This window comes from Rhopalosiphum maidis, chromosome 2, assembly GCF_003676215.2.
Source record: "Rhopalosiphum maidis isolate BTI-1 chromosome 2, ASM367621v3, whole genome shotgun sequence".
Lineage (NCBI taxonomy): Eukaryota > Metazoa > Arthropoda > Insecta > Hemiptera > Aphididae > Rhopalosiphum > Rhopalosiphum maidis.
The window spans coordinates 36,548,460-36,566,742 of NC_040878.1; the positions used below are offsets into that span (position 1 = coordinate 36,548,460).

The window sequence follows — 18,283 nt, forward strand, 5'->3', positions numbered from 1 at the left end:
GTACGCCAAGATTATAAAATATTACTTTTTATTTGGTTCATAATATTTTATAACTTTCAGTATAAAATATAACAATTTCCTAACATTAACAATACGTATTACTGTTATAATTCTCATTAAATGTAAAAAAAAAATAATAATTAACAATAAAATAATATAAATATTGAGAATAAACATGTTTAAATATTAAACATTATGGACATATAGCATATTATGGAACCCTGTCTTTTCCCATTTAGCACTTATCCGAGCCGCGTGCATATCGTGGACAACGAAAATTCAATATATATTATATATTTATATATATATATACAAAAATCAACATAAAATCAAATCCTGTCCCAGATTTGTGTCTTGAAGAATCGGAACAACAGAAACCCGAAAACCGGTACGGACAGCTTCTCGTCCTTGCACATGTATAACCAATAGCCGAACACGGCCAACGACAGGTTGCCGAATATCTTCAAATACGGTACCACATAAGGCTCGGGCAAGTTCGGCTGATGCAGCACAACGGCTGACAGCCATTCTCCAGACGCTGCCGGATCTTCAATGACTTCTGGTTGTCCGGACAATGTAGTCAATGAACAATCACCGCTCTCGTCAAAGTATTCATCATTTGCATAGTCTTCGTCCATGTCGTCGTCATCTTCGAAATTGTCCCGCAGTCCAGCTTCAAATGTAACGACTGGTTCGTCACAATTTTCGGTGGCAGCGGCCATTTTCAACTGCTCAAAGTCTAAATAAGTTTTGGCTACAGGTCTTCTACTCACTCCACTGTATTGTTCTACAATGTCGCCGTAATGCCTAACCGCGATAATTTCAGTGGCAGCGGTGGCATCAGTATCAGTGCAAGAGTCAGCATTGACATTAGTGCCTGTATCGGCAGTGACAACAGGAGTCTCAATCGCGTCTTCCCCGTTATTAACTGTCTGAACATTTTTTGAATCTCGCAAAGGAGACTTTTTCCGAGACATTTGGTCATCGTACTTGTCACGGTCAGGCCCGTTCGATTGTTTGCTAAAAAATGGTGGTACAAAAATCTTCTTCAGCACAGACTTGGGGCTACGATCGCTCATCTCCGTGACGGTGATGACTGGAAGCGTTTGTCTGACACCACTAGCAATGCCAGTTTCCCGTTCCGGTATTTCGGGTGGTATGATACCGATCGGATCTGACGATAATTTGAATTTCACCAGGTCTGTACTCTCAGACGCTGCACTATTTTCCTTGTAGAACGGATTTGGCAACATTACATACTTGGGGATACCGTCTCTTGGTCGATAAGTCCCATCCACTGGCATCTCTACCGTAGATATCTCAGCCGTGTCCGATTTGTGCTCATCCGATCGAGAGTATTCACTGCTATCAATCGATCCGTTAGAATAGTTTAATGAGTCTTGGGACATTGAGTCAGACTGTTCCGACGTCTCTTCTGCGGGCTGTATTGTTGATGATCTTCGATCGGAATTTTCAGAACTTTTGGTGGCTGAAGTTGATGGCCCTTCGTCGGCCTTTTCTAAACATTTGGCCGGTGACTTTGATTGTTCCCTATCCGATAGTTTTTGATCTGACATGTAATCATCGTCATAATATACTGTTGAAAAGAAAGCACTCGATGTATTTTGTTCTAATGCTCGTTTTCCACTTCCAAAGTTGGTAAACTTTTCTTCCGACCTGTCTGACATATTATAATCATCATCTGATTCTATTGACGTTTCAGACTCTACACCAGAAAATGAAGTAGACTGTTCCGTTTCGTCATCGTCGATTGTTTCTTTAACGCCTTCCACAACTTCTTCTTCTATACTATTCGCTAATGACATAAAACTACTTGCATTTTTTCTTTTAGAAATATCGATGACACTATGAACTGAATCTGAATCGCTAAAAATTGATTTTTCTTCGGAATCATCATTTGATCTTCTAGTGATAGGTGACCGCCTTAAACTGTTTTTCCTATCCATCGCATAAATTGCAATTTTTTGAGCTTCAGATGACAAATTTTCATCGTTTGAATAACCATTGAATCTATTTAAGTTTCTTTCGTAGAGAAGTTCACTAGAACTGTAAGAATTCCTTATCTGTTCTTCAAAACCTTCAGACTCTGCACCCAATTCTGGAGATGATAATGAAATGGGCGGAGCTGATCCTCGTTCGAAATTCAATAGTAAAAGTGAGTCTCTTGAATTTTCTAAAAAAAAATAATTTTAATGGGTACAATATCATAATATTATTAATATATTATGTAACACGCATACTTTTTGTTTTACAATTCATTGATGTTATTTGAGAGTTCGTTAAATCTTCTTGGCTTATCCTACCACTATTTGTCTTCAACCCAGGAGGTAAACCCCAATGGTCCTTTTGTTCAATTGGTTGTTGACAAGTCTCAGTGGATACGTCTAAAAAACTAAAAGATTTATAAATATCCACCTCTGAGCTATTTAAATCAGTCTTTGACTTTTTTTTCCGTCTCTTTGGTACAGGAGGCGAAACCTCATCTACGCTTAGTTTTCTCGCTTTAGACAACGGTTCGGGAGATTTCGATTTTCGACCAAAGTACTCTAACATTTCTGTTTCTTGAATTTTTATTAGCTTTTCTTCGTCTTCGAATAGGAGAGGCGCTGTTACCACTGGCTTGTATATACTGCATACATAACACATGAATATAAACAAATATTCCTACTAACTAGTAAATACATTATATTATGCTTATAACATTTAAAATTATAATTTACCCTCGTTTGATATCTGGTAAGAATATTGGTTCAGAAACTTCACTAGGTAAACTCATACCGTAAGGATTTTCTGCTTTTACCCGAAATCTGTACTCCGAACCCTCAAGTAAATCATCGAGGTCTGCAGTTAGTTGTCTACTGGTCGATGCTTTTAACCACATATCCCATCCAACCTGCAAACCACAGAGTTAAGTATTAAAATATGATTAACCGAACAAGCCTATCATCATATTACTCTATTATACTCAATTATATAATTTCCAATTTTACAGCCTCCATCATCTTCTGGTGGCTTCCAGGAGAGTGTTACAGATTTACCTGACGTTTTGGATACATGCACTTTACCTGGCTGTGAAGGTCTATCTAAAAATAAAATTGTATTTAACTTAAAATTACAATTATTAGTTTAATATTATTAATTATTATATGTTTATCATTTTATTCAATATAAATTTTACATACCCGTTACAGTAACCAAAAATGAAGCCATATGTTCACCCAACGGGTTTACTGCTTGGATTTGATAGCATCCTCTATCTGATCTCTTAACACATGCTAATTTTAATGCAGCATATTTATCTGTATGAATTACTTCAAACCTAGAATTTCAGAAATATTTATTGTGATTACATGATTTAGTTATATAATATGTAAATCATTATAAGAATTTTTTTTTTTTAATTGTCAACAATAATACGAGTTGTAAGTTGTATGAATTGCTAAAATTCATATTAAAATAAAAACATGGTAGATAATTAACTCAAGGTATTTTTAGTCATTCCTCGCCCCATTAAATTTTAATAAGCCGTAAAATTATCAAATTTGATATCAAAAATAAAATATAATATAATATAATATGCTGTACAATTATTTTTAATTTATAATATAAAATTAATTTAAATTACATATTATTATTATTAATTTATGAACGGCAAGAATTTGTTTAATTGTATCATCAAACTAATCTATCTAAGTTCCAAAATATTAATTTAAACAGCTTAAAATTGTTTACCTATCCCCGCCCCGTATTTCTTCACCATCATGAAGCCAAGTAACTTGTGGTAACGGGCGACCGGAAACTGATACCTTTAATCTCATTGGTTCATTTTGTTCTAAGAGTAAACCATCTTCATAGTCTTGCGGTAAACGAACCATAGGTGGTGCTAAAAAAATTTTTTATTATTTAGTATATTATAAATTATAATTATCCTAAGTTTTTATTGCGATAATTTATAATTATTATTCATTTATTTATTTATTAGTCGTCCAACTATTGTTTATATTTTATAAGACCAAACGTCTTGTACTATTATGATCAGTTATGGTGGACTGTAATTGATATATACCTTCGAGTCTCAACCTAGCCTTAGTGATTGCGTGGCCAGCTCTGTTTGTAGCGGAACATTTTATTTCTCCTTCATCTGAGTACTCGGCCTGATGGATGTATAACGTACTCATGCCATTATCAGTATTTACCCTTTGCCGTCTGTTGCTGAACAGTTCAAATCCGTCTTTGTACCAACTGATTTTCGGTGTCGGCGTGCCTTCAAACTCCACTTCAAATTTTACCTTAATACGTACTCCATTAGTATATGTTGAGTATAAATATTATTATTTACATTAACATACTCGCGAATTAATTATAATTATTGATTAATTTATATAATTATAAAATATATTAAATTTATATAAACTGCTCTTATTTTTAAAAGCGCCTAGACAGGTTACCAAGTAATGCAATTTTATATACTCTTGAGAGAGGGGGGTATAATAAATTGATGTTAAGCTTGATTTAAATATTCAAATAATTAATTTTTGTGGTCTACTTATCACTTATGTAAACAGAAAATATGTTATCAAGGGCAGCAATAATATTTTTTACATATCAAAAAGAGGACTATGTGTAAACAATTTTGTTAACTGCATATGCTCTAAGAATTTTTTTTATGCCACTGGTATATATTAGATATTTAATAAATCATATATGAAGCCATTCATGAAATAATTTGATATTGATAAAATTGAAAATTAGGTTATACTTGTATAAATAAATAACTAAGATAAGATAATTTATATTGTTGAATTTAATTTGTTTGTATAAATGTATAACACAGTAGAAGCAATTATTAGGTGTGTTATATTATTATGCCTATCTTATTAAATTACCCATTCGTGTACAATTTACTAGATATGTAAAATACAAATGTTTGGAAATTTTCAGTAAACTGTGTTTACTTTAAAGGAGTTTCCGAAAATATTATTTCATACAATTTTATACTAGATATAACAATATAACTAATATAAGAACTGATAAATTTAATTAATTCATGTAATAAACTAACTTTTTTTTGTAAGTTTTGTTGAATATTTGATATTAATATTCTCATTTTTTTTTTTTTTTTATACGATAATTACAATTTAACGATAATCATTAGGTTCATAGTTAATTATATTAGCAGTTCTTTAGGATAGGCAGTATTTTGGTTAAATGAACATAATATGAAGTTCACAGACCTGATCGTTTTCTAACGCTACGCGATCTTCTATTCCACAAACGAAAACCGGTGCCACGACTGCCGTCCTGTGAACGGTCATCGTGACCGGATCTGAAACGACGCTCGGTGGCGATTGTCCCGATGCGTTGATGGCTTTTACTCTGAACTGATAACGCCATCCCGGTTCGAGGCCGCTTAACGTCAGATGGTTATGTTGAACTTTTCCCGGCGTAGCTTTGACCCAATGAGGTGAAATGGTCCGACGATGCTCGACAATATATCCTAAAAACAATAATAGTCATAATCCTATCTATAATATATACAATCAATATGATCATAAAATATGTATCTTAATGAATTACATCGGAAATGTCCTTACTGGAAGCACAACTAGCATAATAATATAATACTATATCTTGATTATACACTTAGCAAATTTTTTATCTACCAATGAACAAAAATTCAGATTTTTCGATATACATACTAATATATGTAATACAATAACGGTTCAACTTGAATGTTACAGGCTATTTCAAACCCATCCCTGAGTATTTGCATATTTTTATAACCATAATAGATCAAAAAATTTTGAGAAAACACTACTAATGGTATAACAGTACTGATATAGTTAATCTTTAACTAAGTAGTAAGTACATACAACAGAAATGTAACACTATAAGTCTATAACTTACTGTATTATGAGAGTGTTTCTAAATAAATAGCGCACAACCAATAGACAATTATAAAACAGTTATAAAGTAATGAGTCATTAGATACTTATGACGATTTTATATTTTTATACAAAATATTTTAGTATTTATTTGTATATTATTTATATATTTAAGTAATAATTCTCAGAAAAATAAAATACGATCCATGGCCAAAACTATGACTTTCAAGTATATGTAATAGGACTTGTATGATATTTATAAAAACATTAACTCGTAATAAAAATTAACAAAACATTTATAGTATATTGTATTTGGTTACAATAGCTAAACTGTACATTACATAGTTTTTAAAATATTAATCGTGAGAATAATTTTTCAGTAAATTTTCAAACTGTTTACATACCTAATTAACATAATTAAAAATTAAAAATAATTTAATATTATTTTTAAAAATATTTAACCATATTATCTATTTATCAATTATTACAAAGATAATTTATTGTTTGATATATTATAAGCTTAATATTTGTTTATTTAATCAATCGTCACCTGTTTACAATATACATTTTATATATATACATAATTATACTAATAAAATATATGTAGTAATAATTTACTTATAAACTAATATCACAAAATCGAATACGTATTTAAAAACAATTTGATTTATCTATCAATAGATGCTATTTTATATAATCAAACCGAAAATATAATATTATGATTTAATTGATTCATAATATAATTTATAAACCAAATACCTACTTTATTGTTTAACTGTCTTGGTTTTGCACTTTATTATACTATATTATTTATTAAAAAAAATTAAAAAACGATTATTAAATATATATATAAATAAATCATAAATTATTAGGTATATATTTTAATACGGCTTTATTATTAATAAATCTATGGTAACGATTTCTGCAAGGGTTAATGGCACGCATATAACAACTATAACACTAAGTTATTATTAATAGAAATTCCAGTAAAACGTTACACATAATACGTTTTGTGCTACTATTTGGCACCGGAGAACATAAATTTCATGTGAATGAACTTACTATTTATTTTGTTATCATGTTCTTTTCATAAATCATAGGTACTGTAAAACGTAGTCTTATTAAAAAGTAATAATAACATTTTTTAAATGAAACTCAAGAAAATGCAATATAGATGTAGTTCAAAAAATATTAAAATGTATAGACAATTATAGAATAGAATTACACTTCTTTGATTCCTTGTAAGCATAACAATTTAATTACAAGCAAAAAAAACTTGTAAACGAAACATTATTATTTTTGTTCCAATCAGTTGGATATTGTATAGAAAAAATATAGATTCGAACTATGGTGGTTTAACGATGTACGGTAGCGATGAAGAATGTCGAATTGAGGTTACACTAAATTGACCGAAACGATCGTCGCGATGTTCGAGACAAAATTAAGTATGAACATATGTACCTCAGGTACTTGTCGAGTTATATTAGAACGATATCGTGTTGGGTAATTTTACCTGTGATTTTCGAACCACTGTCGCGAGCCGGTGGTTTCCACTTGACTGTTATCACGTCCGGTTCGTCTGCTGGATCCGCGACCACCAGGTACGGTTTTCCCGGCGCAGATGGCGGACCTGCAACAAAATGTGTAACGTGTGTACGGAAAAACGAGAATATCGTCTATTGTAATCACATATTTTGTGTTTATGGGAGATCCGAACACGCATTAAAGCGTGAAATCGTGAGCGTACGTTAAAATATGTTAAACTGGAATATAACAAGGCCATTAATTATATGCGTAGGATAAATTTTACGTAGGTGAAAAGTATACCGGAAGTGAATCTATCGAACGACGATGACGACGACAGATGGTCTCGCGAACTAGCCGCACCATTGTAGTGTAACTTGTGCAGTTTGCTGTTCGACGAAGACGAATTGCCCATGGTGCACTGCCATCCAAAGTGTTCCGCTGGCCCAGCGGCCCGGTCTCACCGGACACACGCGGGGACGGATACGTGAGACGGACGTGCGCAGTACAATAGAATAAAGCAATATTACAATAATACGACGAAATTAACGAATTTACGACGGTGGTCGAAGAATATTGTACGTGGTTTGCGGTATACGGTATGTTGTTCTTGTATATAATATTGTACTGTGTATATATAATCGTCGTTTGGGCGATCGCGAGAAAGGCGTGCGACGGCTCGGAAGTCTGACATACGAATATCAACGAAAATAGAACGCACACACAGCTGCTGTCGGGTCTAGCCGGTGCCCGTGGACCTGCTGCGCACTGTACGTTTTTCACATTCGACCAACGCAGCGGTACAGGCGCCGTTTTTTATATACCTTATTTATTATTATCATCATTATTATTATTATTATCACTATTTTTATCGTGATTATTTATTATCATCATTATTGGTATTACATTATTTTTATTATACGATTATTACAGTACTACTATATTAATATGTTTATTATTGTTGTAATACACCATGATGCGGCGGAGAGGGCGCCGCAGACGTAGACGTCACAGTGACGATAGTGATGACCGAAGAGGCATGGAAAGTTGCCACGATTTTAAAAGAGATGAGCTATGAGAGGAATGCATTTAAATTGTTTTTACATGATTCGACGAACGTGTTTGAATCGCTAGTAAAACTTGATGACGGTAAATAGGCATCACGTATTAAAAAACGCTTATACTAGTTATACTCTATATTATGCGTGTACCTGCAGGTAGTAGGTACAAGTTAACTTACTTTACACCCTTGTTCGTGTGATGCATATAGCCATATAGGTACTTAAATATTTTGCTATTCTTATTAAGACAGGTTCTCGTAGTCTCAAACACATAGTATTTGTAATTTAATTTCCACAACACTACAATGATAATTCTTTTCATAATATTATTATTAGGATTAGAATTTAATGACTTAAAAAAAAATTAAAAAACGATTTAAATAACATACAAACTAGATAAAATGTATTTATTTTAGGTTTAAAAGTAAAAACAATAATAAAAAAAAATCAATTTTGTATTCATTATGTGTTAAAAATAATTCATAGCCTATTTTTCTTTTGAATTCTAATTGGAAATAATAATAATAAAAAACTTGTTAATTAACTTTATTAACAGGAATCTGGAGAATGTATGTACAGTATACACTGATGTGCCTAATACATATTATATGCAATGCATGTACAAACAATAGTAGCTATTACAACGATCAGTTTGATAAAAATTGATCACCAAAAATAAACGGTGGTCTCAGTAATCAAAGATAAGTCATATAAATCAATATACAGACATATTACAATATTTTCAATAAAATATATAATATAAAATTGTCATTTATTATACAATAGTTTTTATATTATTTAAATATGATAATAATATAAAATGTATTACTATTTTCTACTTTATTTTAAATTATACTTAAGTATATGTGTTCATAGCTTATGTTTTCTGATTGTATTATTATATTTTAATTGTTTAAAAAGTTACATTTTAATTAAAAACCAATTAAAAAGTAGGTACATTGTATCAAAATCTCAGACCTAATTTTTATTATTTATTAGTTATTGCTATGGTATAATATGAATCCACTATTAGAATCTTGCCCAGGTTTTTTAATTTTTATGCACAGGAACTTACGTTAGGGGAACAAAGCCAAACTTACTCACACCATTAATCTCTCTCAAACGTTTTTATGGTTATTGTTAGAAAATAGCTCGGAATTCGGATTTCATCCAGAAGACAGATAGTTTAGACAAAACGACTGTGATTAACACGCGATTAGTAAATTATACCTACTACCTAAGCTCGTATGTATAAAATTTAATGTAGTAATATAATATGCAAAGGTGAGCAAGTAAATGATTTTTTACCAAGTTAAATTTATTATAATGCACTAATAAAAAACAGTTTCTTAGTTAAGTTAAAAGTCAATACTTAATTTTTAAACTTTTTATTAGCTTTATTTGAAATTTTTTTTTATAGCACCAGCCCACTTTATTCTTTATTGACTGAAAACTATGTAGTGTTTTCAAACAATATTTTTTATAGGCAGTACTTCATTAAGTGTTTCGTCATTAATAACAACAACAAATTCACACCCAACAAAAACTCTAAAATATTTTTCATTATTATGCAATAAAATAAAATACAATTCAAAACAAAATAAATTAACTAAAGCGAAAATTTATTGAGGTAATATAATTTTAATAAAAAAAGTAAAGTTAGTAGTCATATTATTGGATACCCATAAGTTACTAATTAAGTTAAAAAGTTAAGATAATATATAATCTTTTTTACTTGATTATAACTCGTTAATATTATAAAAATTAATACTTTAAATGGTTTTAAAAGTATTGAATAGACTGTGTAGTCTATGCTATGTCTACCGTTATTCGCTATTTACATCAAACATTTGTATTTACTTAACTAATGCAAACATACGAGTACATTATTGAGCATTGATACAAAAATAAAGGACATTGTAAAAACGTATGTATTTCCTTGCCAGAATAATATGCCCACGCACAAATTAACACAAACAACGCTCGTGATGGCGACGATACTGTCTTAAAAATATAAAACGTATATTTGAAACCAATAAGCTATAGTTTACTATAGGATTGACCTTTTTCAAATACATCGAAGTGCTTAACTGTCATTTCTAAATAATATGGCACATACGTAATAATCTATCTAGCTATTAATTTAGTATTATATAATTATGTATACTCGCCTAAAATATTATTATCAATTCACGAAACAGCAGATGTGCAAGTCAGTGTCAAAGATTAAAACACTCGAAAATCGAAATGTTTATAATAATATCAATGATACATAGCAATAACAAAAAAATCATATTATGTACCTATATATAGATTATAGATATAGGTACACACTATACACTTATTACTACTTGTATACCAATCAAACACGTTGTATGTGAAGTAGGTACTGAAGTATACGAAACACATTCTCTATATTTTCAAATTATTAGGTTCTAACCGAGTTCATAATATTATTATTTAGATTTTAGGAGAAGTACTGAACTTGTGTTCCTTCTACCATTGTATCATTATTATTTATTTTTGGTTTAGATATTCCCTCTTAAATAATAATAAAAATTGTAGAGATCTAATAAATATAAAAGTGAAATGTTGTATACATGGCATGCATTCCGTAGATAAAAAATAAATAAACAACCCAATGAATAACTAAATTAATTACATAAATAGATAAACCGTTATAAAATCATATTACAAAAACAAAAAAAAACAAAAAAATTTAAAAAAAAATAAAAAAATAGGAATTATAGAAACAATAATGATTACCATGTTCTTTTATGGAAAAATTTTTCTAATTTATTTGATAAAAACCCATAGTTATCGTAATACGCATCGCGTGGTGCATGCTAATCTTTCTTTCGAAATTATCGAGTTTGGATGGAGAAGGATACAGAAATTCTATTAATTACGTGTTCACACAATATAATATTTTAAGTTTTCTGAGCCACGTCTATGTGCAATGTGCGTGCTCTTTGTATATAGCAATAAAAATAGTTCGGCACTGGATGTACAATACATAATATATATGATATAGACGAGAAAGAGTATAAATCGATAAAATAAATAATTATACGTGACAAACGACTTTATATGGTAAACTTCCATCGAGTTTATTTTGTTATCTTTAAAACACGGTATCCCCATTAGATACGCTCGGGGCCACGGAGCTCGATTTCTGGCGAATCGGCCGCGCAAAACCCATTTCCGCCCAGACGACGCGTACAATAAAATATAAGACCACAGTCGGATCGCGTATTGTTTCGCTCGGCAGATTCCATTGGTTAATAAATTATATTATTGTTTTCCGTCGCGACAACGGAACAACGAAACAATTAAACATGGCGTTCCGGACGAAACACCGCCGCCGCGCTGCAGAAGTCCCGAAACCAAAAATAATCTATTTATAATGTACGTCATCCGCCGGGTAGAGGTGCGTGCGCGTCAACCACACTACTATCACGGACCCAGATAATAGACGTATTATTATATTTTAAGGATCATCGCAAATATAGCCACGTCACGTGGCGTATCGCTGTACACGGCTATTAAAACTATATTCTGCGCCTGCAGCAATAACATTGTAACCGACGTATACCTTATGCGTTTACCGAAAACACCCTGTCGGCTACGCGACGACAAAGTCTACCACGTCGGCGATGAGAATGTAATAATATGGTATGCGGTTGTGGTATGTAATAACAATGGTGTTTGGCAATTTCGGAGTGCGGACACTGCAGCAGGTTTCGTTCGTATTTGTTTTAACGCCGCGACGGTGGAGAGTTTTAATCTATATATTATGACTTTTCAGTCACGTCGTCCGCGCGTTTTCCTACCCGCTACTTAGTTTTTCTGACAATGAAAGGGTGGCGATTACGTTTTCTTCCGAATCCGAGAAAGTTTATCGTATAAAATGATACGAGAATTTTCTTATTGCGCGCGATGATTATTATAGGCAGACGTTCACTGAGATGGTAATAATTAAGGCTCGAAAGTTGATGCATTTTTTTTTTTTTTTTTGAACTTTTTATACGATGCTCTCCTGGCCACAAATATGTTTCATTAGCATGTCACAATCTGAACAATTAATTTTTATTTTGAATTTTTTGTGTTTATTACTTTTTAAGTCATTTTCCCACATTTTTAGTCATTTTTACTGATTTCACATTAGTTTACATCTTATCGTTTCTTGTCGACCATTATGCCGATAACTTACTTAAAACTGGTAACTTCTGTGGTAATTTCAAACAGACTTACTTATCCGATTTTATTTAACTGATTACAGTCGTCGTTGTTGTGTTGTATCGAATATTATTATACCTAAATTTTATTATTTTTTTTGTAATATTTTCGAAATTACGAAAAAAATTGAATTTAATTTTTAAGGACATTTTTTGTCCTTTTTATGTCATATTTTGAGTAAGTTGTAAGCTTTAATAAATTTAAATTTTATAGTAAAATAGAACACAATTTGAAAAAAAAAAGATATTTTTATTAATTTAAAACAAATATTTGTCATTTTTTAAGGACATTTTGAGTCACGGCAGCAGTATATCTTACAAATTACAATAATCTTTCCCTCTCTATAGTGACGAGTAGGTATTACTTTCCAATGATTTTTTTTTATTTTACGGTTGTTTTTTTTCGTTTTTAATCGTATCAAAAACGAATATTCCTTATAGGTATTTTTAGTCTTTTTAGTTGAATAAGAACTTGTTATTTATGTTTTTATATAAATGATTATTAGATCATTAAATTCACATCATACTGTCACGAATTGTCAATACAAAACATCATGCCGAATTTTATTACACAACTTAAGACATTTCCTATTATAATGTTATTATACAATTTTCGTAATTATTATTTTTTTAAATTTGTTTTTATATAACATAATTATTATTAAATTTCAGTTTTTATTTAGTATATTATATTATTATTTTACGGTGACAATGTCACGAATATTAATTTGTTTATAAGTCATAAATTGTATTTATATTATATTTTCTATACAAGAACAGGGCGGTATCATAATATTTACTATTTTATATTTTCATGTTATATAAATATTATTATAATATGAAGGTTTATAGCAATTGGCTAAATTTAATTGTTTATTTTATTATGCTGATTATCACGTAGGTACTATTATCTATGGATTGTATTTAATCAACCGAAAACATATTTTTAACAGATACACATAATATTGACAATATCAAAACTATTATAATGACACTTAACTTAAACAAAAAAATATTTGACTTGAAATTAGCTGCCAAACAAATAACGAGAAATTCCAAGAAATTGAAAAAACAAGAGGCCAGAGAAATTCAGATGTGTTTAAAGCGTGTAATGCACGGTGAACTCGAAATCGGGAGGGTGCATGCAGAAAACGCGGTGCGAAACCATAACCAGAGTTTGAATTTGTTAAACCTCGGGGCCCGTTTACAAGGAGCGCTGAACATCCTGGAAGCAGCCACCGTGCAAAACGCAGTATGGACATTTACAATTTTTGAGGGAGGATGAGGGAGGGAGAATGAATGAGCTTAACTGCAAATGTATTACATATGTCCGTTTGTTGGCTGTTGCAGATATTCTTTTATAAATTTGGCACCGGTATTTTTTTTTCAACACTAAAATATTTTAAAAAGATGAAGTGCATTTTGCCAAAAATGTAATTTTGGACAATCATATTATATACGATTAATCGATTAATGCATTATAAAAAACTCTACAAGTAAACTAGAAATTATGAGATTAACATTCCTATATCCTATATACATTATACATAGTTTCTTTTATATTTCGTTGGTACATAAATCATATTTATTATAGGTTTTTTTGAATTAAAGTTGAAAATATTTGGGAATTTGACCTCAATAAGTCGCATCTACCTATATAGTTTAAATAATAATTTAAAATTTGTTTTATTAATTTAAAGTTATCACTTCACAAGCCGTTTAAAAAGAAAATAGTATTCAATATTCACCAGTGCCTACCTAATTTTTTTTTTTATCTGTATTAATATTATTTGGTCCTATATATTTAGATAACATGCGTTTTTAATTTCTTATTTCAAAGCTAAATATTTTTGGAAATCGAATTTTTGACAAGTTGTACCTCACAAAATTTTAATCTACTTTAAAGGGTGCACCCTTGCATGACATGTCATGCGAGAATTCATCCACTGCGATATCTCAATTCAACGTTTTATTTTGATTAGCATCGTGATTTTTAATATTTTTTTTAGTTATTTTTTTTAGTTTTTTTTAGTTTTTTGTAGTTATTGTTTTATTATACTATCATGAGTCCATAGATCACATATTTTATAACAACAGCATTTCTATGATATTCAATAATTTACAATTTTTCTCGAAACTAGAAAAAAATATTAAAAATTTGTAAGATTCATGAAAATAAAATGTTGAGACGTCAAAATTTTCAAAAAAATACTCTAAAAATTGTTATCTTTGATTTTTTTTAAATAATTAAATAAAAAATGATTATTTAAAAATTTTTCCCGAAATATTAAATAAATTAAAATATGAAATATTTGTAATCCTTGTGATGAATCTCATAAAATAAAAAAAAAATTATAATATCTCCATTATTTAATATTTTAGGTGATATCGGTAGGTATATCGGTATTTATGGGTAAATCCTCGTGAGACATCATATATATATATATAGTCCGCTCGACTATATAATTTAAATAATTATAATTGTCCGAAATTTAATTTTTAGAAATCAAAATAGTCAACAATATTTTGCTTCTGAAAATTAAATTAAAAATGTATGTTGTCATTAAGAAGAGTAGAAAACTTAAAAATTGTGTGATAAAAAATATAATTTTTTTTTTCCAATAACTGATGTTACGATTTAAAATTATAAAAAATAAATTCAAAAATTTTATTGGTATCTTATGGAATTAAAAGTGTGTCTTATTTTAATGGATCACTGCGTTTGTACCTGCCACAGGTTACATCGGCTATGCGGTCAGTCGTCTCGTCGATGGCCGCGACATGTAGCCCGCATGACATGCATTTACCATCAATGTTGGCCACCATGGACAGGTTCGAACGGATGACCGAGCACTTGGGGGCGCGGCAAACATGTGCCACTGAAGCGCTCGGCGGCGTTACTGCTGCGGTGGTGAACGCCGAACAAGTCGATTCGCTCATGGCGCGGATCGTCGACCGAGCCGGGCTAGACGTCAGGAGTGTAATGCCCGCAGCCTTGGCGGAGTGCTCGTCGTTGCAGCAAAATATATCATCGCCATCGTCACCGCCGCCGCAAGACCCGATCCTGGGACTTGACGAACAACTGGCGAAACTCAGAAACGTCTACGGATGAATAGCGTTTTTTTTTTTTAACTACTTGGCAACATAATACATTATTATGATACTTGTTAAATCAAAATTTATACGCGATAAACATTTTTCTCGCTCTTTATTTAGTTACAGGTACTCGTATATTTTACATGTCAAATCAACCACAACAAATTTTTATTAAATCCGGATAAGACATATATATCATATATTATTATATAATGACATTATGTTCCATCAAATTATTATTTATAACCGACGATCATAGACATACTGCGCGTCGCCAGCACCGTTGTTTATGATATTATATTTATAATATGGTACTTATAACTGGTAAATTTTGAGGTAAACATAGATTCAAAAAAGTAACGGTTCGTCCAAATGTTTTGATATTACAAACTTACAACTCATAGACAAACCCGCCAATGGAGTTAATCAGATATCACTTAATGGATCCGTGAAGTAATGGGATTATCGGCCAACTCAATTAAGGGTGTTGGGAGGTACCCATATGAAAAATGAAATTACACTAATTTTAATGTTAAATTATATAATAAATATACATATACAGGCAACAATTTACAACTATAACAATTATTGTATTCCAAAAATACAATAAAATGTTTATAATCCGTATAATAATTTGATTATCGGATTATATTTTTTTTTCTATATAAGTTAATATACAGATGAAGTCTTCTGTAGAAGACAGATGAATGGTGTTATGCTGTTATAGTAAATATGATTATAAGCCATATAGGACTAACAATAAAATAAAATATATGACTGTTGACTATGACACACAACACATACGTGTATCTGACATGACGACATACATAGGTTCTAATATTATATTTGAGGACCATTATGATGTATAATTCCAAACTATTGATCACATATCGTGGCAATATATTTAATAAAAAGCGAAAAACAATCTGATAGGAGGGAGGTGACCAATCTCATGAGCCCCACTATATTATACGCCCTTATGAAAAGTTCGTACCATTTTAATAACAACACTGATGCCGGTCTGTGACGGGGGGTCTGGTAGACTGGAATGTTTAGTTTTTTTGTTTACTACCTATAATATTTAATACACGGGGTACTGTTTTTAGACCTTATTTTATTATTGTTTATGTTGTTTTGTTTATATGCATTAAATTGTGTTTACTATTATTATTCCTTAGTTATTTATTATATAGGTTAGTTTTATTAGATAAACAAATCAATTATCATCCTGTCCGTATATGTGTATATGTAACCATTATTATAATACTGTTTACACCTATACGTTTATTTATCTCATTCATATATTATATGATATGGAATTGATAAGTATTTAAAAAATTATAAATTATTATATTGAAAATTTTTTTTTTTTTATTGAGTATAAAATGTGTTATTACAAATAATTTACTAATGATTCTTATCGATGGGAAAACAAAAAATTATAGGCGATATGCTTAACACAAAAAATAAACATGTTTATCTTCTCCCCTCGCGAATCTGCAAATATTTGTTTGATGAAAGGTCTTTGAGGGACGGAGGTTAATTCTAACGTACGAGTATAGTAATGAATCGAGACGATGTGTGTGACGTTTGGCACAATTTTAATTTGTCTCGGGAATGTTATAGTGCCGGAACAATGCAATCAGAAATAATGCCGAGCGACGATAACGCATTAATTATCTACAAAACTTAATCATTATATAAACATAATATTTAAAAAATTTTGACCAAGTCAATTATTACGTTATAATATAGTTTGTTGTTTATCATTTAATTATTAATAATATTATGCAGTTCTTTCTGTAGTTATACCTTATACACTCTGGGTAGTGGGTACCTATACAAAATATAAAATATCATGTTATGCATATTATACGCATAGTATTATCTTTTGCGCGGGAGGACGTCTGCGGCACTGACAGGCTCACTAACGTACATTGCTGTGTATATACTTACACGTGGTTCATATTATATATACATTATAGACGCGTGCGTTGTTATTTTAATACAACAACACGATATTATAACAATGCATAAATATAATAATATATGTGTTATAGTGGTATAATATAGGAGGAATGGGCAACTCTGCAAAGTCACTATTAGAACCAATTTTTAGAACTTTAAAATCTTGCGGACCAAAGGTCAATATATTCTTTAAAAATTTGCAACTAACATTTATTCTTCCATATTTATTTATTTAAAAAAAAAAGTAGCGATAAACGATAAAAAGTCATAAAGCAATTGGAAAACGTAGCACGGGCCAGATAAAAAAGGTACGTTGGCCGTATGCGGATCGCCAGTGTCAATATACTATTGGTCATTAGTGTGTATTATATCATTGTCTTTTCTCGTTAAACACACACGGTACTATACTAATAATACATATCCGTCACTTGTAATACTTCCTATGTGTATGATATTATACCTGTGTGTGTATATAATACACGCTATCTAT

The 18,283-nt window shown here is 30.7% G+C and overlaps 3 protein-coding genes across 3 annotated transcripts; 2 read left to right on the forward strand and 1 right to left on the reverse strand.

Moving 5' to 3' along the window:
• Window positions 1-51: 51 nt before the first annotated feature.
• LOC113550869 (muscle M-line assembly protein unc-89-like) lies at window positions 52-8,181 on the reverse strand. Its single transcript, XM_026952804.1, has 10 exons — window positions 7,734-8,181; window positions 7,420-7,536; window positions 5,256-5,518; window positions 4,088-4,310; window positions 3,754-3,904; window positions 3,204-3,340; window positions 2,977-3,104; window positions 2,742-2,914; window positions 2,262-2,650; window positions 52-2,194 (listed from the first exon to the last, which is right to left on the reverse strand). The coding sequence occupies exons 1-10, from the start codon at window positions 7,843-7,845 to the stop codon at window positions 330-332; spliced, it is 3,558 nt and encodes a 1,185-aa protein (XP_026808605.1). The 5' UTR covers window positions 7,846-8,181; the 3' UTR covers window positions 52-329.
• Window positions 8,182-13,717: 5,536 nt separating this feature from the next.
• LOC113552450 (charged multivesicular body protein 1b-like) lies at window positions 13,718-14,014 on the forward strand. Its single transcript, XM_026955329.1, has one exon. It carries the CDS (start codon window positions 13,718-13,720, stop codon window positions 14,012-14,014), a length of 297 nt encoding a protein of 98 aa, XP_026811130.1.
• A 1,464-nt stretch (window positions 14,015-15,478) lies between these two features.
• Window positions 15,479-15,841, forward strand: LOC113552451 (charged multivesicular body protein 1a-like). The gene has a single exon (XM_026955330.1). It carries the CDS (start codon window positions 15,479-15,481, stop codon window positions 15,839-15,841), a length of 363 nt encoding a protein of 120 aa, XP_026811131.1.
• Window positions 15,842-18,283: the final 2,442 nt, after the last annotated feature.

Coding starts and splice junctions, on each gene's coding strand:
- LOC113550869 (XM_026952804.1), bottom strand. CDS start 7,845: ATGGGCAATTCGTCTTCGTCGAACAGCAAACTGCACAAGTTACACTAC. Junction 4,311..5,255: donor TAGCGTTAGAAAACGATCAG/GTCTGTGAACTT, acceptor GTACGTATTAAG/GTAAAATTTGAAGTGGAGTT. Junction 2,915..2,976: donor ATATAATTGAGTATAATAGA/GTAATATGATGA, acceptor TGTGGTTTGCAG/GTTGGATGGGATATGTGGTT.
- LOC113552450 (XM_026955329.1), top strand. CDS start 13,718: ATGACACTTAACTTAAACAAAAAAATATTTGACTTGAAATTAGCTGCC.
- LOC113552451 (XM_026955330.1), top strand. CDS start 15,479: ATGCGGTCAGTCGTCTCGTCGATGGCCGCGACATGTAGCCCGCATGAC.